The sequence below is a fragment of the Vanellus vanellus genome (assembly GCF_965231255.1).
Source record: "Vanellus vanellus genome assembly, chromosome: 9".
NCBI lineage: Eukaryota > Metazoa > Chordata > Aves > Charadriiformes > Charadriidae > Vanellus > Vanellus vanellus.
Genome location: NC_138914.1, coordinates 15661586 through 15686570, shown reverse-complemented (window position 1 = coordinate 15686570; position 24985 = coordinate 15661586). Strand labels below are relative to the sequence as shown.

Genomic DNA, 24985 nt, shown 5'->3' with positions numbered 1-24985 from the left:
AATGAACATTGCAAACTATCACATAGTCACAAGCATTAGTCTTTAATTCATTTTTCCATCACATATGGTAAGTTGTGGGCTCTGTCCTCTACTTTTGTTCCCTATTAGTAATTTTGCTTTTCATGCATTACTTCCACCTTTGGACTGTCCTTAGAGAGAGACGATGGACTCCTTAGTCCTTAGATTAGCTGGGAAACACTGGAATACCTGAGAAAACTTGAAACCAAGAGGAACGGTTTTGTTTAGTCTCCAGGTTTCAATAGTTAGGGTTGCTTGTAGTAAGAACGTTTCAATTTCAAGGGGAAAAAGAATAGTATTTTAACAAATCACTGGAACCCTTATTCATGAAATTACACTTCTGCATTTTTCACGGCTAAGCCAGTTGTGACGCAGCAGAAGAGTTAGCGGGGTGGTACTCGTGTCAGTCCTGCAAAAATACTGTAATTTGCAAATTTGAAGTGTGAACACTTATAAATTCCTTCCAAGATAGCTATTCTTTTGTTAATGTGTAAAAGTGAAATTCAGGGTTTGTCAAATCGGCCACATTTAGTGAGTGAATATAACATGAAATTTAGTTTAGTGCTACACACACAATTGCTCCTGAGACAAAAGCCTGTGTATGTTTGTATACACTGTTCTATTTGTAGTAAGTTGCTGGTAGTGATTAGAGCTATGGGATTGCCAGAAGGATTTTGAGTATGGTGAAACTGTCTGTAGAGATCTGTGTTGCAGTAAATTAAGATCATAGGTGGTAACTGTGAAGTTACATATTTTCCCGATTGGAGCCAGAATACCAGGACACTTACCATCAGGCATCTAGTTATTAAAACATGAGTGAATTTGATACTCCACCTGTTGGCGACAAGGTATGACCCATAGCAGATTCAAACCGCAGGTCTGGACAATCACACAAACAGTTTCCTTTCGTGCTTCTAAATGGCCTGACAGGGGACTGCAAGAGAAAAAAACCATGTTTACGTTTAGATTTGCATTTCATTCTCAAAGAACAGTAAAAATAAAGATGTATCAGTATCTTCCCTTGGTTTTGAATGGCTCCATACTAAAAGTACTCTTTTGCTAGCAGCAGTATTTATTTTTCTTTGCCCTAAGGGAAAAAAAAAACCATATATGTTGAAAATAAAGGGAAGAAAATCTCTCAGACTTAAGTAAACAAAACTATCAGTAGTTGACACTATTAATTACCTGCTGTGCTTTAGAAAGACAGAAGTTGTGCCATACATACATGGTGTTTCAGGAGTACGTAAATTCCTGGTGCAAATGAAGGGTCACGGCTCTCCATAAGTTATTAGGAAAAGTTGTAACCCAAGAACACTGAAAAGCTGCCAGTTTCTAATGGTTTCCAAGTAGGTTTGACTGGATCAGGTCTTCCCCAGTGCTCATTAACATTTTTGTTAACTACCTACACCTGTTAAGTATTTTGTATCCAGGCTTCATTTGCCAGTGTTACTTCGGTTAAGAGCGAAGCCAGCCTCAAAGCACAATTTGAACCTTGTGCTTACTGAGGTGAACAAAAGCTGTGAATATTGAAAGAGATTTAAGGTGATAATATCCATGTTGGCAAACTTAGGAGACAGGAGCTTAGGGACATTTTTGATGCACAGTATATATTCAGATCTTAACAGTTGCTAAAAACTAATGTTATGGTTAATCTCTCAGTGGTCCTTGGTTCTGAAAGAGCCTTAATTTAGAACATGTAGAGTTCTTTTTTAAATATCCTACCAGCTGCAGAATGCGTTTAGGACATTAACTGTTGAATTTGGGTATATTTGTATACCTAAGTATTGTATACGCCTACAGATGACACCTGTCTTGCATTGGTTATTTCACTGGAAAAGGAAGAGTAATGCAATATTTTCTATGAAATGTAATTTAGACAAAGAGCAGATTTTACTTTTCTATTTCAGAAGATAATCAAGTCTTTTTTAAAAATTATATATACATGCAGATATATACTGGATTGATACTTTCAGAGTAGATATATGTATTCACCAAATATTTGGCCATTCTTTAGCAGCCTTTTGTCTGGGGGAATTCACAGCTGATTTGACCGGTCTTTTGCCTTTGAAATGCACACCCAGCTATAGCCATCATAGATAGACACAATTGGGCTGTTCCCGTGTCGGTCCGGCTGCACTGGCTGCCCCATGGAAGACACCAGGGAAAACAGAGGGCGGATTTGGCCTTTCCTGGCCAAAGGGAGGGGGAGTCTGTCACTGCACTTGTTACAAGACAGCAAGTCTCCTCCTGCGTTTCAGGTGACAGTGGTAATAGGAACTATCAACAGACTTCTTTTTTCCTCACTGAAATCAAAAGTCAGGGCAATAAGACCCAAGTTTATTCATCTAGCAAAGTGAATTAAGTATTTGTGAAAAAGAATGGCCAAAGTTTAAGAAAAAGGACAAAAAAAAAACGAGCTACAGTCAGTACATACCAAAGCATCTTATTTTTACTAAGGCAATCAAACCACTTGCCAACAGGTTGTAGCCTGCAATAGTTAAGTGATCGTGCAGCCACCAGCCCGCTGGCCAAGGACACACAAAGAGAGCCCTCACCAGCCCCGGGCAGATATTTCACATTACTTTTCTCTAGGCCCTTTTTATTACCTTTGCAAACTGTGTGATAGAGTTTGTTCCAGTTTCCAGCGTTACTTACTTATTTCTCACCTCAGCTCTGGGTTGATTTAGGGGAATTTATTGCATGACTGTTTTGTAACATGCTACTAAATGCAAAACATTCTATAATAGAAGTAGTTATTGACAAAGGGACCGAACAAGTCCACTGAGCCATTAATAGAAATAGCGGGTAGCGTTGATTAGTTAAAAAGGCAATTCGTCGAGGGATTGCAAGTAGGCAGCTGCTGCTTTTGGAAAGATGTAGAGGGAAGTCTTAACAGGCTGCTTTGCTAACTGAAGCCGGTTCTCCAGGCCCTTGCTCCCCTTCTGTGCCACCAGGAATGTCGTGTCTAAAGTCTCGTAGGCCCTGCTGGCTTGTGTTAGTCTGTACTGAGCTGCACCAGCAGCCTCTAACCCTGCTCTTTGAGAATGGTCTTGCAATGCTGAGGAAAAATACCATTATAACTTTTGCTTTTTTTCTTTTTTTTTTATTAACAAATTTACTTGGTACCAAATTACTTCTGACAGGTCTAAAATGGATAGAGACCAAGGGGCCAGATATATCAGTATATACGATCCCATTAATTACTTATTTCAGATTTATGAATGTACCCAACATAGCTGTATCATGTATTTGTCATCACATAGCTAAGGATACACTTCCGGGAGATTTTTCATTACAGGTTTTCTCCATTGTCTGGTACTTAAAACAGTCATTAACAAAGCAGGAACCTTTTACCCTTTGAGAGCAAATATGCATATCGTAAGACATCCGACGCTGTTCTAGTACAAATGGTTAATGCTGTCCTTTTATCTTAGAGTGTAATTTACATTAAGACTAAAAGGTGGTATCCTTCAAGTTTTTGGGTTCAGCTTCATCCGAGAATACGCTAGAATACCACAAATATAGAGACAACGCACAGAGGAGCGAGTTAAATTCACTACAATGGAAAGGTCCTTTTTGCTCTGCACAGTCATCCCTGGAAACTGGACTGGCTTCCCCTGCAGTCACACCACGTCTTTGCACAGGACAGGAAATCTTAAGTTCCCTCTCTACTGAATGTATTACATTGTACCGCCTTGCTTTTTTTGAGTTGCATATTTAAAAAGCATTGAGCCATAACAAGTAAATTGTTCTAAAATATGAAACAGTGACACTTTATTAGTTCAGGCTGCATGAGGAAGACAACATTCACATTTATAGTCCATTTATTTCAGGGCCTCCTGCAGAAGCAGAAGGAGTTGGAGACTGCACTGATTCCTCCTATGGCTCAAGAAGATAACTTTATTTCACTGTTCTGAGAGGTACATATGAATGTTCTGAAGTCTTAAAATATAAATGCACAGCACTTTGTTTGCTATTGTAATTAACTATGAACCACCTGTATCTTTTTTATGAAAATTTTAAATTATGAATTTTGATAATTACAGGGTCATGTTGCTTTTCATATTGAAGATACATTTAACTAATGATGGTGTCTGTTTAGAATGGTCTTCATGCTGCCTGAAGACGTGTGTATTTAATGTAAATCACCAAAACACAGCATAAAAATGTTATATGGGTTTTTGTAGAACTCAGTGTATGTATTTTGATAAATAAAAAGATTAAGATGTATTCTGAATGGCTTGGGTAGACTTTGTTGGTATTTTTAACTATGTGAAACTGCTTGTACTTGTCTAAGCCTAAAGCTGTCGGAATAGTTGATGTATATTAACTCAAGTAATCTCAAATTTTAAGACTACAGAATTGCTGACTATAAACTTTCCCTCCCCCCCCCCCCTCAATTGAAACAGGATCGCAGCACTTAACATTATAGTGGGCTGGGCCCAAGGCAGTAGAACTCAGTTTAAGAAGTTTTCTTATAAACAAGGTCTGAAGACACAATATTCAATGCTTCCAGTCAGAATTAAATGTTTAATTCAGATTAATTTGCTTTTAGTCTTCAAAAGATAGGATTATGTGGGGTAAAACTGTTTCTCTTCTAGATCTGTGCAGAAGATGCATAACCTGAGTTCATGGTAGTTGTTCTGTGATACCAAGTAATAGATGCCGCAGAACCTCAAACCCGAGACTCTCCCAGCAGCGACTGTTGTTAGGCATAACCTGAATCTGAAAGCGCCTTCCAGCAGGAGGGGAGGGAAGGGAATAAAGCTGCACTCGTTCCTCTCAGTTGTGTGCCGGGTCACGCAGTAGGTGAGAATCTGCAGGTGATGTCACAGGTGGTAGAACAGTTCTTCACAAATCCATTATGGTTTCTTCATACAAAGGAGTTCTTTTTTTGAAACAAGATTATTTGCCATGTTTGGTGGGAGAGTAACAACTACTGCTCTGGTCTAGTATTGATTTGTTCTTAATTTAAGCAAATAAATCAAACAGCTGTTAATAGAAGGAAAGACCTTTAACTTTAGGGGTAATTCTATGGGGCCTGTTTGTTCTTTTTTTAACAGATACCCTTTTTTAACCAGTAATATTTTTCCCAACTAATTTTGTGAGTTTAGACTCATATAGTTTCAAACTCTGTCATCTGGTACTAAAACTGCACATCTTACATAAAAGCTTTAAAACCCGAATTACAAACAGGAAGAAAACCCCCAAACATAGAACTTTGTCCAACCTGAAGACAAGAGCAGTAAATGTATGAGTCAAGAGCATTAGTATATGCAAAATGAGCAATGTAATAACAAGGGCGGTCTTGAGACTCCACAGCTATTTACTGTCAGCTGCTGTTTTCCAGAAGCCCGAGTCAGATGATGTACAAAATGAGCCAGTTACAAGGAACCACTGGGGAAAAATAAACAGATGTGAAATTAAAAAGGACAAGATTAAGAAACAGATAAAACTCTGTACTTCTGACAATACTAAGACTGAGGGTCTTCTAATGCAAATTGAACTACCACAGTCATTAAAACCCGGGTTGTCCTTCTCTCATTACAGTAATGACAATGGCAAGACAAAAGCTGTAAGATCGCTCTGCTGGTGCTGTAATAAGCATGGAGTAAAATCAGGCACAAAGATAATTGCTACTCCTGAACTAAAGTTTGGGTGTGTTTCTCACATACTTTGAAACCAACAGAAAAACCACAGACAATGCAGTGTGTTAGCAAGTCCTTTGTGCACTAAAAGTTTATTTTATTTTTGTAATGGAACTGCACCATTGGTTACTCTACTTGAGGTATTTAGCCAAAATCCAGTATATAGTCATTAAAATAACTACGCTGCCTTAGAGCTATGTAAAAACATTTGTACAAAATCTGTGTCAAATGTCAAATAAATACGTAAGGTTTGATATTTATGTAAAGAAAAGTGATTTGGATAGTCTTACAGTTAAAAAAAACCCTCGCCGTTTCACATATTTTAGGCAAACATTCAGTTTTACATTAAAACAGACCTCAAACTGAAGCCCAGGTACAGGTCAAATACAAACATAGAAACTTAAAAGTGCCAACAAACAAGATAATTCAAGTACAGTAAATGTTAAAAAATATATATATTTATTTCAATTTTCAGATGCTTCCAACAGGTACAGGCCATCAGAATTTAAATAAGACAAGAAAACATTTGAGATAAAGGACAAGAAACGTTTTGTTCCAGAATAAAATAGAAATTGTTAATCCACCATTTTAGAAACAGAAAAGTCCACAGCAACTTATAAAAAGAGACTTAGGAGTTTATTTCTGTTTTGAATATGGCCTGGAAGAATCACAATTTATATCCCAGCCACCAGGCGATGACAACTTGTCTGTATCCATGCTCTGACTGTACGCAGATAGAAAATAATTGCCCCCTTCTTGGTTTTGACTTGCAGAAGAAATTTGGTATGTTGTTCCCAGAAAAGTCTGATGAGTGAGCACGTTAAAGTGACTGAACTGATGGGACATGTTTAATTGTCTGCTATAAACTTGGAAGTTATTGAAAGGAGCTCGTTCAACTGAATTGTGTTTTTCTGCTTCAGCAGAGCATGTTGTAGAAACCGGAGTAATTTGTTGTATCTCTTCCAAGTCAATTTTAGAAGTCTTTTCCATCAAGCCAATTTGTGCTTCAGGAGATAACTCCGTAACTGATGAGCAGCTTTCTTTTGCATCTGCTCCATGTGACCCCTTGGCCTCTGTCTGCAAAGCTTCCAAATGAGTATCATACTTAGAGGCATCATTGCAGATTTCTATTTGTGATGTTTCATCCCCTGAATCCAGAGACATGTCCTCCTCATCCTTTTCATCGTTTTCTACAAGAACTACATTAAAAAAAAAGAGAAAGTCCTATTCTATTGAAATACAAACCTTTGTTAGAAAAGCTATACACTACTCACAGAGTGTTACGCTTCAGGTCTGCAAGTCCAATATCACTTAAGTCTTGGTCTTCTGCCACTCTTGTTCATTTACTCAACATACACATTTAACCCTCTGTGTGAGTGTCCAGTTATTCCGATGCTAAAAGCTTCTGCGCATTGTGTTCATGTTTAGTGTTGGGAAATCCCAACTCCCAGCTCCAAAGGGGTTAATGTCAAAACAGCATCTAAAGTTACACAGTAGGTGAGTATTTGATCAGACAATTAAAGGAGTACAATTACTGACATCTCAGTCCTTCTGCTACGGTTTCTAAAAGCTACCATTAAGTCTATCCTTTTCCTGAAAACAGACGGTTACACCACTTTGGCATATGTCTACTTTCTTGAACACCACGTTAGCCTATGATTCTGTATTTAAGATCTCCTTTGGTGCTCCATCCCAGCTGCTTTTCCCCCATCATTTAAAATAGAAAAAGAGTAGCTTGAGAGTTGGGTTTTCCTCGCCTTCTGTAGTGTTAATTTACAAGAGTAAAGGCACGCTAGCTCAAGGACCTCCACCCCACACATCTAATTAGCTAAAGAAACTGTAAGTGTATTTAGTATTACCTGACTGTCTTTTGTGAGCATCAGAGGGAGGAAGGCTGTTTTCTTCAGTAACCGAGTTGTGATAGCCAACAAGACTTTTAAAATTTTGCATAAAGTCATCAACAGTAGCAACCACTATTCCATTATCAACATAATTTGAAAGTGTTTTGAGATTCTTTTCTAAATACAGAAAAGGAGATTTTTGTATTAATACTTAGCACCTATTATCAAAAGAGGGAGACGTATTCATAAATTTGGGGTTTACCTGTTAAGAAGACAACATGTCTCTGTTGTATGTTTTGAGCCTGAAGCCTGATAAGACACTCTAATTCTGGAGCATTTCGAGTTTGAGAGTCACAATTATGGTAAGACAGAATCTCAACCAAGTGCTGCTTTTGATAGGTATTCAGAAGGGTCAGCAGACTCAGGGCACTGGCATTCAACCTATAACGGGGGAAAAAAGTGCACTATTAGAAATATAAGGTCAGTCTAAATATTAAATTTCAGTCAAAAGACAAATAAAAAGTAAGTTCTACTTAATTACAGCTGAAGCATTTTAACAACTGGTATTGGAAGAACACTACTTACCTCCCCAGCTCTTTAAGTTTCTTTTGTATTTTACAGTGGACTTTCCACTGCCATTTCCCATCTGGGGTACTAAGATCCTCCAGAAACTTTAAGAACTGTTTTAGTTTATCTGTTTCGGAGATATTGAATAGAAGTTAGATCTTGCGGTATGCAAACTGAAAATACTGCTTCAGTTTATACATAAAGCTTCTGTCCGTTTTTATCAAAGTAGTTACACAGCTGTGAACATCAGCCTAGTGCTTTGGGTTTTTTTGCCTAGCAGATTAGCCAACAACAATGCTTCAAAACAGATTCTTTATTGTAGGGCACATGCTTAACAATGGTACCTGCTTATGTAAAAGCTGAATTCAGTCATACATGATCTGCCTTGCTAAAATATATTTTAAAAACTGGTAATTTCATTAACTATTAAGTTTCAAATACAGAAAAAGTGAAAGAATGTGGTTTTTCAATATTTTTTCCTAGCATATTTGTGGATTGAGTAGTAAGGAATAAAAGGTTCCATATATATAACTACACAATCTAACATAAACTTAGAAAGACAAGCCAAGATCTCCAAGTTCACACATTCCCCAGAAACATGTCCTCCAAAAAGCCCATTGAGGTAAGAGACTGAATTAGCTGAAGTTCTCTAATAAAAAAATAATAAAAAAAAAAAAATCACAAAAAATAGATAGAAGTCTTGAAAATTAGAAGACTTGATTGATTCTTCACTGCAATAAGTATGGCATCTCTCTCATATACTAAAATGTCAGGCTTTTTTTTGTCTGTTTTAAAGCTTCAGAAAACACCAGACTTACCTATAGTGATGGACTCCGGATTAAGCACAGATTCATCTGACACAACAAAACCACCAGACACAAACAATTCGTTGTACGTGTGATTTTTCACATCATCCAAACTATCAACACCCGCAAAGCTGACACAAGAAAGCCTCTTCAAAGTTACTAAGCCAGGAATCTGTTTAGAAATATTGTAAATCAGAGATGTATACCAAAGATCACACACACACAAAAAAAAAAAAACACCAAACAAACAAAAAACTACAGAACCTTCCTACTTACTAATACCAAATGTCAAACTTCAAAACACATTTTCAAAGATTTATTTTTCCTGGTGCCTGGGGAAGTGCTCTCTCAAAAACATTACAGGAATGAGACAGTGGAAGTTGAGCACTTGGAAGAATTTTACTTTCTGTCCAGCGTGGGTTCATAGAGCCCAGCTGTCGGCAACACCTTTGGTGATCCAACAGCTGCCCTCCCTTGCCATTAGAGCCCCACAGAACTAGAAGCAGAACTCCTACTCCTCAGGCCTCTGTACAGCTTTACAGCTACTAAGAATAAATATGCATTAGCACGTATGTTGGAGGGGGGAAGAAGTTATGGGTATACAATGTAACAAGACAAGGCATTTACCACAACCATTTTTATTTTTTCAAACTGCAACTAAACACTGGACATGGTTTAAGTGCTATGTTGTTATGAGAAAGTGGCCTTGCTCGAAATGAGCTCGTCTCACAATGCTTTAACAGTAGCTTTCTGTAGTACACATTTACTTATGTGAAATACCTTATGGATGAGGTTGGCGATGTCTTCGTTTTGGATAATTATCAGCAGTTTATCTAAATCAGCTCTTCTTTTCAGGAACTGTTCTGGATGGCACTCTGTGTTACCTAACTTGGTGAGATACTCCTAACACCACAGAAAGAGAAGATGGTGAAGAAAAATGGAATAGTGAATCCCCACATGATGACTGCGTTAAGTATCCTATTCAAATGAATCTGACAGAGACAGGTTTCCTTGTCTTACCCATACATTGTTCGGAAGAATGTAGCAACACAGACATGGGCTGTTTCAGTCATTCTTACAGACTTGTGCATAAGTGGCCAACTGACCGTCTAGCAAAACTGCATGAGTTTTCAAGTAAAGTCAGAAGATTTTATTATTTCACTTTCATCTTATACATTTAAATACAGAAGAACAGTACTCTCCAAAAGTTACTGGTACTATTAACTCGAGGGGAAGGGGGAAAAAAACCAACCACACCCCCACACATCGACTTTCCATATACTCTTTCTAAAATGGCAAGCTATCACATTTTTGCCCTTATCTTTTTTTCTGTAAGGCCACCCCCCGGCAGCATCTTCAGAAAGAATCAAACTACAGCCTGTTCTGCTTTCCAACTATGAGAAAAAGACTTACGTAAAAGCTAAATATAAGCAAGACTACCTCAGAACCTCAAACAAGAAATGGGACAGGGCAGCCTACTTTCACAATTCAACCTTTTTTGAAACAAATTTCAGACTACCTTATGTTTGCGAGTCCAGTTTTATACATTCTGATTTGAAAGGCACTCTGTTCTCTTTTAACACTAAAGAGAGGTTGAACTGGAACATACTTACCTTGATTTCTTTGCAGAGAATGCTTTCTTCCTCTTCATGAATATAAAATTTCACAGTGTTTTTCTGTACATCTTTAATAATTTTGACCAAACTATTAAATACTTCAGGTTTTAACTGGCTTATAAAATCAGAAAGGGCTGGTTGGGTTGAAATGTTTAAGTTCTCTGGGGATTTCTGTGTCTTTTCTGGTGGCTCCATCAGATCACCACTGGAAGAGGTCTGATCAGACGTCAGCATATCCTCCATTTTAGCATTCACGTGATCCATTTCCTCCTTCACTAAGGGCAAGCTTGACAAATGCTGCTCGTTAGAATCCAGATCTTCCACCACGTTATTACACAATGGCTCCAATAACAATGCCGTGTCATAGTCCCCGCAAACAGGTACCGTGTCGGGTGCAGGATTCAGTGCAGCGTTACTAACTACTTCTGCTGACTCAGGACTAGAATAAATTGATGGAGTATGCCGAATGCACGAAGAGGACAAAATAACGCTATTCAACTTTTCATTCAGTGTCTCTATATATTCTTGGACAGAAATCTCTGATGCCTGTAAACATATGTATTCAGAAAGTCTCATTATCCTCTCTCGAGCAGAGAAGACTGGTGTGGACATACCACTAACATATGCAATATTCTTTTGCTGCAAAATTTCCTGAATCTTTCTTGCAAAGAGATTATATTCTTCTAATAGCGTAGTCTCTATTATTGCACTAATGGAATGCTTAGTTGTAAAAGGGTGATCTGCTAGCCCACACTGATCTTCAAGTTTCTCCACTTGTCTTGTATAAAGTCCATCTTCTGCTGTTCCCTTTTGTGCGTCTGAAAATGGAGAGTATGGAAACTGATAATCAGAACTTCTCTGCCTATTTATTACCCGGGGGTCATTAGGCAAGGCATCCTTTGGTGGCAAATGCACCAGTGGTTCTTCTGGTGATTTCAGACCTATATAGGAAGAGTTAATCATCATCATCTCATATTTGAAAGTCATACACAACTGATATACTAAAACCTCCAAAGCACAGTTTTAAAACAGCATTACTGTTGTGCCTCCCCCCTCCAATCAAATCCAATGACTCAAGTGTTACTATCTGCTGAGGTACAAAAGCACAAAAAATTTAATCCTTCCTAGAACAATAGCATCAAAGTAATTTTCCCAGAGATAGTATCAGATTTAAACATAACAGGAACCGCCTTAATTACCACCACCAACAAAAAAATACCAAATTAGAAATCAAGCAGGGTGACAAATTATTCAAACATTTTCATTTGCTACTAGGCTAAAATCCTCAGATTTTCAAGAGGCTTATTTTAGCCACACATTACCTTGTGGAGTTAGACTGCAAGCTGCATCTCTGGTCTCACAATCAAGAATACAATTTTTTTGCTTAAAAAGGTAGGACGTAAGTCTTATGGTAAGTATTGAAACAGAATCAGTTATGCTGCAAGGAGTGCTGAAAGCCTCTCATAATGCAAACCTCAGATCCTTTCTGCAGCACTCAGTTTCTTCACCATCCACATTCAAAACTATGGTTTTGTTTGACTTTAAACCAAATTTAATACTTTGTTGCAATCAATGATATATATAGACACACAGGTATTTCACTATATATATGTTCCGTAAATACTTCAAAGAAGGGGGGGTTGTTGGTTTTGAGTTTTTTGTTTTGAAGCGTTAAAGCTAGTACAGTTGTAAGCAGAAAACCAGATTTCTTGAACAGAAGCAATAACCAAAATAGCACAGTTTCTAAAAGTGAGTGTTCTTTTGGACTGCAGTCATTTTTGTAGCCAGTTAAAAGAAGTTATATTCAGTCCCTAATTTAATCATGTCCATCCAGATCCAAAAGGGAAACACATGCCACTAACAGAATCCCTTTGTCCCGGTGACAGTATCGCCTCACATCACCTTCGTGCCACTAGAGTTCTACAGAGAAACCAGAAATGTGGTTCCATTTTATTTTTCTTATCAATGAAACTATATATTCTTTCTTTGTCCTTCAAAGCACACCCTTTGAGTCAACCCAAATTTCAAGTTTTCTTTAAAATCACTAACATGGCTATAAATCAGGTTATTCCAATTAGTTCCATTCTATTTTATTTGAACCTTTGTTCTGTTGCCCTATACCTTCAGCGTTGATCTACACCTTTTGCATACATAAGTATATTAATTTTAAATGACTTTGAAAAACTCAGTAGCAAATCATAATGTTAACAAGTAAGCTTAGTTTAAGCTCGTTTGAGAGACCAGGCACTTAAAATGTTATGTATCTCATTCTTCTTGAGCTGTTCAGCACTTACAAGCTACATCACTGTTGAAATCAAGAAACATTGTACTATAAGCAAGTCTCAGTAAGAAGATTAAAAGCTATACTATGACTTTAAAATTTGGGGCTATTTTAGTAACTCCTTACATTTTAATACAGCTAATCCATTGCATACCAAGTTTTAGCAATGAGATTTTGTTCTGTGGCTCTCCTGTCTGCACCCCCAGTACAGGGAAAATTTAAAATCCCAAGGTTACTGAAAAAATGAATATACAATCCACTCATCCTGATTTGATGGAAAATTTCTATAACAATCATATTAGGAAAAAAGTTTAAGATATATATGATTAAGAACTGATTAGGTTATTCTTCAAAGGTTATTATTTAAAATTTTCCAGAAAGAAATAAACTTAGCTTTAAAAACAAAAGCCTTTGCTTTTACTAAAGGTTTTTATTAAAAAAAAATAAACCAGAATGTAAACAGAAAGATATACTGCTGAATATGAGTATAAATCCAAAATATTTTCTAACATGCAAACAGGATTTAAATAATAAAAGGATTATTTAACCTAATGTTACCCTTATTTAAACAGCATTCCCTAAAGGTGGCATCCTTCATAGATCTACACCTTTGGGTCACAAGTCTTCACAAAAAATAAATGCACAAGCAAAGAGCAAACCCCAAATAAATAAATAAACACTTCAACAACTGTTAAAGTATGATTTGTGATTTCAAATATACTCTTTGTTGGTAGTACCCCGTAACTGGATATGTCAAAGAAACCAAAAAGAGAACTGCCTGAAAACAATCTTCGAAAGAACAGCTGTTTATGAGCTGCTGAAATATTTATCCTTGCAGATTAAGAGTCAAATTCTTCACTGTTTCAGAGAGGTCCTTAAACAGTGATTCCAGAAAGAAGATTCTTGGGTAGATTTTGAAATCAGAAATTCAAACACCACCTGACAAAGAAATCCTTGAACGTTCTGTTTCTTCATACCCGAGCTTAATTTCATCAAAAGCCATCATGTTTAAGAATGCCTATTAATGCATTAATCTTCTTTTACAAGAGAAGGAAGAATAAGTAAGAACAAATACCATTTTTGCGCTTTACGTCTAAAGCCAAAGAAGAGTCTCAAATTCAAACCAAAACTGAGTTAGCTTTCAAAAATAAGACCTAGGTTTGCTTACTATTGTCAGAATTTTAGACTATATAATCATAAAGAAATGAACACCACCACGACACAGAAGTAGCCCAGCCAAGTTGAACACCTATGAACAGCTATCTCCTCCAACACTTGCTGATGTCATCAGGGAAGAAGCAGGACACACACACCCCCCCCAAGTCACAAACAATTAAGAGTTAAGTTCTTAAAGTAAGTTTAGCTGAACATGATCCCTGTATCAAAAGTAAAACATATTTTCGTTTAAAAAGAAAAAAATCCAAGAGATCGCTCATTTGCCTTCCTGCAATTGTGCAGAGATGAAAAAGAAAAGACTGATGTTCTCTGAATTCCGTTCTATAGCTAATTTGCTACAAAAATGAGACATGGAGAAGCCATTGGATTTAGAAAGCAATCAGTTTCAGAAAAGAACAAAGCTTACTTTAAATTATATTACTGAATCGATCTTAATTCCCTAAAATAAAAATTCAAAGCCCTATAGAAGATACTACACAGGACAATATACACAGTAAAAATCGAGTGCCCATAGCCCAAAATATTAAAGGCTCTTTTGACTTTCCTACAGCCACCTTGATGTACTTCAACAAAACGAATCCACTTGCTGAATAGCATCTTACTGTCTCATTTTTTAATGAAAATTCAATACCAGGCAAGAACACGAGCTGCTTAGTAGTTCAGGCTATAACAACATATGCAAACTGTCCCAGTCACTCTTCTCACCTGTTTCCTTATCTTCATGTTTTTCCATCTGATCTTCTTGAATTCTTCCTGCCCCTCCTGAAGGAGAGTGGCAGTTAGCATTTTTAGAGTTTCTTGGTGTTTACGTAGCACCTTTTACAGATCATATTGCAGAGCTACTCAATACCTGGAGTACTGCATCCACCTCTGGGGGCCCAGCATAAGAAGGACATGGATCTCTGGGGGCCCAGCATAAGAAGGACATGGATCTGCTGGAACGAGCCCAGAGGCGACCACAAAGAAGATCAGAGGGCTGGAGCACTTCTCCTATGAGGACAGGCTGAGAGACAGTTGGGGTTGTTCAGCCTGGAGAAGGGAAGGCTCCAGGGAGACCCTATAGCAGTTTCTCAGTACTTAAAGGGGGCCTACAGGAAAAGCTGGAGAGGGACTTTTTACAAGGGTTCTGTGATTCTGTGAAGGGAGTGTTCTGACAGGACAAGGGGTAATGGCTTTAAACTGAAAGAGGATAGATTTATATTAGATAATAGGAAGAAATTCTTCACTCTGAGGGTGGTGAAGGACTGGCACAGGTTGCCCAGAGAAGCTGTGGATGCTCCATCCCTGGAGGTGTTGTTCAAAGCCAGGTTGGATGGGGCTTTGAGTAACCTGGTCTAGTGGGAGGTGTCTCTGGCCATGGCAGAGGGGTTGGAACTAGATGATCTTGAAGGTCCCTTCCAACTCTGTCCTTTCTATGATTCTATGAATACTTACTGCAGTAACAGCTAATTTGTAAGAACTCAAGAAATCCAGTGATGCTCAACACAATCTCATTCATCTCTAGAGAACAGCACTTCTTACTCTCAGAAGACTTCAGAGACATTTTTTCTAGTAAGATTTGTAGTCTCACAGATGACTGTGCAACGTGTCAGTCAATTGACAAACCGTTGCACGAACTTCCACATCCAGCATCTATGACGTACTACAGTTTTTAGATGCTTAATCATCCACTTAACTAGTTATCTCAGCAACCATATCTCATTTATATGCATAGTGACCATTGCCTCCAGGAGTGAAAGAAATAAGGTCCTATCCAAACCACTTTACAGTCTCCATACTCTGTAACTCAGGAAAATATCAGAACAGCCTTTTGATGTTTAGCCCTTAAAGAAAGTACAGAAAACGTCACCCAGAATTGTTCTGTCATTTTGTTGAAAGGCTTATGAATACCGTGAAGGAAAACCTGTTTCTCCTACCGTCCTCCATTCTCAGCCAAACTAACAAAAAAGCTGCTGAACTACATAACTGGATGGATATCAGAAGTGTCCAAAAGACAGATTCCAGCATTCCTGGAACACGACCAGAAATCAGTAAGGTTTTACTGAGAGAATGCAGTTAAATTCTATGTAGATTTAGTCATAAGACGACTTGATTCATAGCCTTGAATTTAGAGCTCTTGATGACTACTCCTACAGCCCAGTTTCCACATCCTTTAAATCCTTGGTTTTATGCTCTCCCAAGACCTGACACTTGACTCATCAAGAAGTAGAAACAGCAGCTTCTTCTGTAAGATTATTTAACATGTAAATATTCAGATATGACAAAACTTTAAAGCTCTTCCAGTAGAAGAGCTTGATGCAGTAAGAAGTAGACTACTTTCTGTAAGAACACATTTTTCATGGATTTTCTGGATTATCAGCTGCAACTACCTGCCTATCTAATATTTTAGTAGAACCTAGCAAGTTCAAACACTGAAATCAAAAGAGTTACGTACCTCACCGCATAAATACCCAAGCATTCACATTTCTAAATTATGTCAGTATGTACCCAAAGCAATATTCTCTACCAGCATCTGTTTTCTTCCAGGAGATTTCTGTATTAATCAAATATCAGAAACAACTGCATAGGCAGCATACGCATATGCTTGTGTACCAACATGTGACCCAAGGATGGGATCTCTGAAAGACAGAAACCTTTAGAACGTGTTTTCATTCACTATTTGTAGCAACATAAGAGTTAAACCCATCTTACCTGTAATTGGAATAAGTTTCCAGTGCATTCCAACTTCTCCTATATTATTTGAGTTGGAATGTTGCCTGCGATAAACATGTTCTATAGGTGTACTAGGACAGGGGCTGTAGTCTTCAAAACTACTTACACTTCCAGTGCTTGCTTCCTAAAAAACAATAAAAATTCTCAGCTGAAAACTTTTTTTTTTTGGTAGCTATTAAGCTTTTACACTTTCAACAGCTGACAGTAATAACACACCTGAGTTCACCAGCCTATTGGGAATTTTGCTGCCAATCAAGTCAAGTCAAACTTGGAAATGTTTACATGAGGTATTTATATATTTCATTTACCTGTTTGATCATTTCTGAGACAGATGTCTTTGCTGATGGCCTACCATTAAATAAATAAGGCAGTCCTGAGCACATGTCTTAGAGTACAGAAGCTGGGTGGGGCAGGGAGGAAAGGAGGCAAAGAGAGGGGAAAAAAATATAGGAAAACTGTATGCTCCTTCGCCTTTTTCAGGCTGTTGTCTTGATAGCTGACTAAAGCCATGAGATGTTGGCGCTACTGAGGAGCTGCCTGCAACTAGTATTAAACCCTTGAACATTCCCATTTCATCCCACGTTCCAGATGGTTAGAAGCAAAAGAGCACAGAGATTACAGGCAGGACAAACTCTTTCCTGGTCCATGACTCAGAAACTGGGCTTTGTGCAGAAGTTATCAAGAACAGAGATCGTAGAACAACCGCTCTGTAGCATAATGTGATCAAGCAAGCACCCGGAGCACTCTGAACCCTAAGCACAAGAACCTTCTTCCAGTGGTGTTCTGCCAGTTATATCTTGTCATGAAAAGCATGGAGAGAATGCATGCACACCAGTGCACCAAGAGGGCCCATAAAGAGAGCTAGGCATGCATTTAAGTGCTCAGAATTTTTCAACTCTGCTCCCACCAAAACTACATAAAGCCAATTCCCCAACCATCCTTAATACCTACAGAGCATTGAAGACCTTCCACTATGCACATTTCTGAACGCCTTCTCACTCAGACTCTGCTAGAGGGACAGAAACAAGCCCATCACCTTTTCCACAGTACAAGATCAGAAGATGAGGACTGCAGGCTCCCCACTTGTGTACACAAGTGAAGGGCATTCTCCTGCCCTATAAAATGCCTACTAAGTAGGAGAGAGAATACACTTTGAAGAGGCTGGACCAAAACCAATTCCCAAAACTACAGCAACAACTGCAATTAGAGCAAAAGGATGCTTGATGATTGTAAAGCAGTACGAATCACTTTATTAACCCTGAGGTTCTGTCACCAGAAAAGGTCACTAACTCACACACAGAAACAGTCAGCTGAGGTAAGCTATTGTCATTGGGGCTTTTTGTTTGTTTTTAAGGTAACAGTCCAGAACCCATAACGCACATTTAATTCCCACAGACAATCAACTTAGTTTTGCCAATCTGTTCTATCAAGACAAGAAGAGACAGCTGTCATTAAAAGGAAACAGCTCTCACTCTGCTTCTCTAGAGCAACTATTGATCATCTGTGGATAAACATTCTTGTTTAAGATACCTCCAACCGACTCTAAATATCAAATACAAATCACAATTCGACTTCTTTCACTTTCTTACTTACGGCAAGAAAGCAACAGGCCAAAAAAAAGTCTTGAAATTATACAGCCTACAACTGATATATTTATTTTTGGTTTGCATTTGGGGGGAGAAGAGGGAAGAATTCTGGGTGCATAAGCTTTGAAAAAGATGGTCTCAATTTAGGCCTGGGAGGAGCCTGGTCAAAAAAAAGGCTTGCTTCTGTGCTCGCGATGGAATTTCATAATTATGACAAGTTGTCATATCCAAACCACCTATCAGGTCTATAAGGTTAAAGACTAAGCAGTACACAATCATTAATGGCCTCTCCTGCAACCACTGCTGAGAGAGTCCATACAGAACAGCAACTACTTACAACCTATTTTTTGGGAAAAATAACAGCTAGGCAATAACTATGATGAGGAACTCTCCTTACCGTGTTTCAGGTTCAGCAAACCTCAGTATCCCAGCCAGACCAAGAATCACCCCCGAAGAAGGAGAAAGATGGGAAGCTGTATGCAAGCTGTTACAGTACCACTATACCTGTTCCATGTAATAACTTCACAGATCGCTAAAAAAACCCACCACCATAAGCAAGGCGAGAGCCAGAACAGAGTATCTTTTTTCTACAAGAGACAGAAGACAACTGCAAGGCTTTGGTCTCAGCAAACATGAAAAAACACCCTCATATATAGCACTCAGCAACAGAACGACAGAAGTTTTGCTGCCTATTGCTAGAGCGGCTTTATATGACACTCACTGTAAAGCTCATGAGGAAGACTGACCATGGTTGCTTTCCATCTTTCAGGTATTCTTAATTATAATTTTATTATAGAAAGAGTAGACATAAAGAACCAGGAACACACATCCTAAGATTTAAGAAAATTTCCATATATGCTCCTACCAAACAGAAAAGCTTCTTCACAGAAAAGTTAGTGCTTATCTACATTTACCTATGTAAAAAAATAGATTTTTTTTTTCATTCAGTCTCATAATATTTATGAAAATATTACATTCATTATCAGCATCTACCTACATGGCAGTTTCACTTACTTTTAAATGTAGCGTGTGTTCAAGGCCTACTTCATTAGCTGAAAGACGTAGATCAACATCAACTGGGTAGGGTAAGCATGCCACATCAGTTTCCAGCATCACTGGGCTCTGTGGGTCCTTAAAGTTAACATTTTCAGCCTGAGCAGTATTAGGAAGTTCATGATCATCTTTGTCCTGTGCTGGAATGGATTCATATTCATATTTTTGTCTCATATCCTCTTCAATTTCATCAGTGCTTAATCCTAAAGCTTGATTTACAGACCGTGCCAACGATGAATCCAAGTGTCCTGCACTAGCTAGTGTTTCTAAAAGCAGTTTAATGAGGCCATGCGTGTCAGTAACAGCGGGGTCGGATACATCTTGCTGCCTCAAGTCAGTATCATGTCCACCAAGACCAGTATTAACTGAGAAAACAGAGTGTGGAGAATCCGAGGTTCTGCCCCCTTAGAGCAGGGGGAGGAGGGGAAAAGTAATCCATTACTAAATTTTAAAATAAAAGCAAAACCAGACACACACCCCAAACGCCTAGCACATACCCACAGTCTCACTCCTTAGCATCAATTCATACAGTACATATACATTTATTTTCTTAACAAAAACTTTTAAACAGGTAGATGTTGATAAAAGGGCAGTTTCTAAAGCTAATAGTCTCCCCCAGAGAAATAATTACCTTTTTTAGGTCACTCAATACCACGCTATTTTATGTTTCGATAGAAGTCACATACTATGATCTATGTATTTTTTTGAAACCTTGTAAAATTCTCCATTACTTGTTAAGAGAAAAAGATTAGTTTGAGCAAAATACTTTTCTCTCCATCCTATCACTGTTGCTCCAGAAGCTGATGACTATCTTAATCCTTAACCTCACAAGTTATCTTAGACTAAGTGTAAATTCTAAAACTTTACCATACCTATTTATACTAAACGTCACTTTAGAACACGGTTATTATTCTTCTACTCATCCTCTTGGATGAGGAAATACCACATTTATTCTTCTTGAAAAGAGACAGGCCAAGGAACTACTTTAAGTATCTGATGAACTCCTAACTCATTTATCCTATATAGAAATCGAATCATGTTTAGCTACTTAAGCTCTCAGTATTTTAGGTAAGACTTTTCAAGACAAACAAATTACTTTTAGGGTTATATAAAAACACGGCATTCAAACCATAGATAGGTGTTGCTGTTTTGGTATGCCTGAAGGAGTTAAAGCAAAATGTAGTTTTAAACAGATACTGTTCTGACTACAGCCAGGCAGAAATGCATTTACACATTTTACATTAACAGTCAATGTAAAAAGACCCTGAAGGTTCACAGACATCCAAGCAGGAATCCCAAGATCTAGCGTGTAGCCTACCCTCTGTCTCTTCCATCCACACATGCCAGTATCTTTTGTCCCTCTCAAAAGGGGAACTTCTTCCTAAGATCAGCTTCCGAAACAATAATTCCACTTTATCTTCCAAAACGATCCATGTACACATGAGAATGACTGGTGCTAGATGGAATCCCCCCTCTTCTTTGTACCACCCTTATCCACAGTTTTCCCCCTTCTGAAGGAGGCCCTTGAGAAAAGGGTCAGGGAAACAGAAATCAAAGGGGTTTTTGGCAGATCTTAAGTATCAGATAATATCTCTGATAATTATCTGAGGTTTGGATGTAGATAATTTCATGTACAGAATAATTTAATCTTAATACTATACGGTTGTTTCCTTTGTCTCACCACACACATTACTGGCTATTTCAAAACTTAACTGTGCTTATGTTTAGAAGTGTAATTCTCCCCTTCAATCTAAATTTATTAGGTATTATATAGGGTATTGGGGCCACAAAGAATTACAGCAATGCTTAAAGTCAAACTTTGCAAAAGGCATTACAACATCAAGTCTGCTTAGTACTCTATATTAGAAAGTCTTTGGACAGTTCCACAGCTAAGGAAACTCTTTGGCACCTTCTTTCCAAAGAGGCAGAACAAAAGCAGCTTCTATGACAAGTTCTGGTAACTTGTTTTCTAGAAAGAGGCAACCTACGTAAAAATAAGCTACATCTCTATTTATAGATTTCAGGCCAACGTTTAAATGAACCACCATGCATTAAAATATCCAAAGTGTGCAAGAAATATTCGATCCATAAAGATTAAATGTTAAGCATGCACTGAATTACAATGTTTAAAGTGCAACTCTAAACAAAGACTTACTTACCTTCGTACTGACAGCTATTCTCTGAAGATTCACTCATTTTTAAGTATTTCCGCAAATTTTCAGACTGTTTTTCCAGCTTCCTTTTCAGACCACTTTTATTCCTAAAGTCTTCAGAATCAGAATCTCCACCTACATTTTTTTTCCTACACTGGATTAAGTTAATAAGTTCTTTGAGTCTATCGGGATCATAATCTCCAGAAAGAGGCAGTTTTTGCTTGGCAGCAGTGGCTTCGTATTTTGCACGGATTCTTTTCCCGCTTTTTGCATTGGCAAAATCAGAGTCTTCTTCTGTGGCTTCATAGTCTGAGATGGGACTGAACTGTTGAAGTTTCCGATTTCCTTCCATCAGTTCCTTAGCTCTAGAAACAGGTAGTTGATATGCCTCACAACCAAAAATATAGTTTTGCAAGGAGCTGTCAATATGAGATTTATTTTTTGGAGCAGAATAAAGAAATTTTTTCTCATCCAACCGTGATTCATACCGATATAATACAAATTCTCTATATTTTCCAGAGCCACTACAGCATCTTTTCAAATACTCATTTATATACCTTTCCACAACAGCATTGAAATCTGCAGTAGTGTCTTTACGAGACTGGATTAAAGCAAAATGTAGAGACTGAATAAACTTTGTGAATTCTGGAATGATTTCCTGATTTTCGTGCAACACCATGGTAGTTGAATTTTTCTGTGTTCCAAATGGAACACTTTTTTGTGCTGCCATAGGAGAAAAGGGAATTCACAATTAAAATCAAATCATAAAGCTATAAATAAATGATGACTAGTTAACAATATTCTGTATTATACATATTTGGTGAAACACAGTTTGGAACAACTGTGGAGAAATAACCCAAAAGCCAGGAAAGGAGTTTTTTGTGAAGTAATTAGCTTTAAAGCCTACTTAAAAGTCAACCTACTTATAGTCATGATGAACTGCTCATTTTCATAATTTTGTGGTAACCTGTATCCTAGATACACATATCATTTCCAATTTAAACCACTTTACCCACCCTTCTAGAAGGCGGCCACTTCAGAGGATTACTAAGGTTTTACTAAGAAGCAGCCTAACAGCTCCCTGCAAGAAACAGGGGAAGCATTACTCCTTCCTATGCAATCCTGACACATTCATTGTGCTGCTTCTAAGCTCACTGGGTCCTTATAAAATTATTCAGCTTAGTAACCCAGCAGAAACCTATATAGTTTTTTCCATTCCTTTGCAAAGCAACACAACTCACTAAATCAGAGATGCAACAGGAGCACGTGACAAGAGCAGGATTTCCCTGTTTGGGAAACTTTTACCACATCCTTGAAACAACAGCTCAAGAAAGCTCTAAAGTTATATCCTTCTTTTATTTTATTTATTTATTCACAGTCTTTCCTCCTTCCAGTCACAGACTGAAACTTTTCTCCATTCAACCATTTAAGCACCTCTGAAGACTCAAACCAGTGATTAACCTTGTGTTTGGCAGAAATTGGAGCTCACAAGTCTTTGAAATGTCACAGCAGCAAGAACTGGAGTATTTTTAAGGAACTGGCATGCGCGCACTTTAAATGTCATCTTATATCATATCTCCTCTTACCCAATCCGTAACTGATTGAATTTTCACAATTGTTACTTAAAAAAAGGTAAGAGGTTTATTAAAATAAGAAATACAGAGATAAGAATCTGGGAAGCTGCCAAGACTTAGGCCAACATAGAAGTGAAGTGCCTGGAAAGATCTATGTTTTGACAATATCATTTCTAACTCACATCAGGCCAAAAAGGAGTGCATTCTTCTGCTAGTGCTACTTATTGCAAATTTCAACTGTAAAAGATTAACTTTAAAGTCTCATCCCAAAGCACTGAAGTTCTACTAAAGCCTTTCAGTCATCTTTTATTACCTGGTTGCATCCATAATTTCTTTGCTCATTTACTCAGGTTTTGATGCATATCCCAGTGCAAAAAATTAATTACAGGTACATTAAAGGCTGTCACATGTTTTGACGGTTAAAGAAAGCCCTCAAACCTCTGAAGTGCAATGTTATTACTAATGCATAGATCTCTTGGAATACTGATGTTCAGTTCTACTAGAATATACAGTCAAGAAATTTGAGCAGGTTTACTTTCTCAAATATGAACAAACAAACCTAAACTATGTAGTGTGGTAATTACTTTTGTGAGGAAATAAACACTTTCTGAACACCATTACTACAACCATAACCAATGCAAACTGTTAATTCCTAGTTTACACTGACAGGCTATAACACTACAAAGCTTTCAACAGAATATAAACTACATTTATTATTACATTTTATACATTTAAATAAACACGCACACAACACTCTCAACAGTGAACAAACTTACTTGAGCTCATTATACCTCTAGGTTCTGGAAACAGAAATAATGCGTGTAGCATGCGGGACCGTCCAGTTTGGTGGTCTAGAACACAAGAAAATAAAGTCAGCTGAGAAGACGACAACTATGCTTCAAAAGTATTAAAAAAACCAATCCCCTAAAAAAAAATCCAAAACCAACTCAAAACCAAAAAAAGAGTATGCATACCATAAGGGGACATCATTTGCCAAGGAGAAAGAAGAAAAAGAAATCCTCTGTCCAGAAGTGGTTTCACAAGAACCTGTTTTCAAGCAAAAAAAAGTATACCATTTCAAACAATCAAAAGACATTTGCTCTATGAATGCTCCTACTGTCTGTAAGCTAAATTCCTTCACAGGTAGAGAAGTGGCCAGATAACGAATTCTAGCGAGATCATGGATCTTGTAGTATGCTTCAATTACTATAGTTAGTAATTTATATTTAAATTATTTTTAAAAACAGGAAAAGTTAAATCTGTTGCACTCACAAGTTTCTCTTTCTCTAGTTTTTGAAGTAAACCCTCCAAGTGACTACCAGAACGGGACTTCTCCACAACTTCATAAAGGCTACAGTACATGCCGTTCTTCAACACTGACATGATACAAGGGTAGAAAGAGAAAGTAAGAAAAACAGAAACAAAATTATAATTCAGAAAACTTTTTAAAATTCTGAATTAAAAAAAAAAAAAAAAAAAAAGAGCTAGAACCATTTACCTTCTTTTGCTCCTAGGTAAGTTTCTTTATAGAACAATGCTGGTGAAACTTTTTTCTTCAACTGATCAATGCTTACAACTTTTTCCACCTCAAGCTTCTCAGGACTGGAGGCAAAGGGTCGGGGGAGGGAGAAAAAAAAATAAAGACCTCTTTTTTTCTCCCCTCATAGTCCTACCTTATTGAACAAATAAGAACTATCAAATACACGCTCTTAAAAATCAGTTCCTTGGACTATCTCCTGAGCCAGTGGTGTTTATTCCTGCAAAGGAATGTGTCACTTCAAAGGAAAAACAAACAAACAAACAAAAAGAGATGCTGAAAGAGTTGTGTGCATGAACTAAAAGAAACTCTGGATGTGCACAACTCAGGAGTCTAGTTTGACACATTTAAAGCATCTAGTCAATGTGCATTTTAGATTTTCATCTGAATATATCCAAAATTCACCAGTCTCTACTA

General features: G+C 37.6%; 2 protein-coding genes across 11 annotated transcripts in view; one reads left to right on the top strand and one right to left on the bottom strand.

Annotated features, from left to right (window-relative positions):
- The window catches only part of CCDC66 (coiled-coil domain containing 66), a 30323-nt gene extending 20549 nt beyond the window's left edge, over positions 1 to 9774 (top strand). For 3 of the 7 annotated variants that reach the window (XM_082487565.1, XM_082487564.1, XM_082487568.1), the window contains one exon: positions 3852 to 4237. In XM_082487565.1, coding sequence (XP_082343691.1) covers positions 3852 to 3935 — 84 coding nt within the window. In that variant the 3' untranslated portion in view covers positions 3936 to 4237. Of the gene's footprint in view, positions 1 to 3851; positions 4238 to 4619; positions 5594 to 9735 lie in introns of those variants that run through there. The other 4 variants (XM_082487567.1, XM_082487566.1, XR_014269479.1 and 1 more) reach the window with 4 other exon arrangements.
- TASOR (transcription activation suppressor) overlaps positions 5728 to 24985 on the bottom strand; it is a 34789-nt gene continuing 15531 nt past the window's right edge. The window contains exons 8-22 of one of the 4 annotated variants that reach the window (XM_082487559.1): positions 24530 to 24633; positions 24304 to 24407; positions 24006 to 24078; positions 23808 to 23882; positions 22015 to 22180; positions 21464 to 21822; positions 19266 to 19708; positions 16645 to 16789; positions 10494 to 11437; positions 9661 to 9783; positions 8893 to 9052; positions 8093 to 8201; positions 7770 to 7948; positions 7526 to 7684; positions 5728 to 6865 (exon numbers count right to left, since the gene is read on the bottom strand). In XM_082487559.1, coding sequence (XP_082343685.1) covers positions 6303 to 6865; positions 7526 to 7684; positions 7770 to 7948; positions 8093 to 8201; positions 8893 to 9052; positions 9661 to 9783; positions 10494 to 11437; positions 16645 to 16789; positions 19266 to 19708; positions 21464 to 21822; positions 22015 to 22180; positions 23808 to 23882; positions 24006 to 24078; positions 24304 to 24407; positions 24530 to 24633 — 3706 coding nt within the window. In that variant the 3' untranslated portion in view covers positions 5728 to 6302. Of the gene's footprint in view, positions 7147 to 7525; positions 7685 to 7769; positions 7949 to 8092; positions 8202 to 8892; positions 9053 to 9660; positions 9784 to 10493; positions 11438 to 16644; positions 16790 to 19265; positions 19709 to 21463; positions 22181 to 23807; positions 23883 to 24005; positions 24079 to 24303; positions 24408 to 24529; positions 24634 to 24985 lie in introns of all 4 variants that reach the window. The other 3 variants (XM_082487562.1, XM_082487560.1, XM_082487561.1) reach the window with 3 other exon arrangements.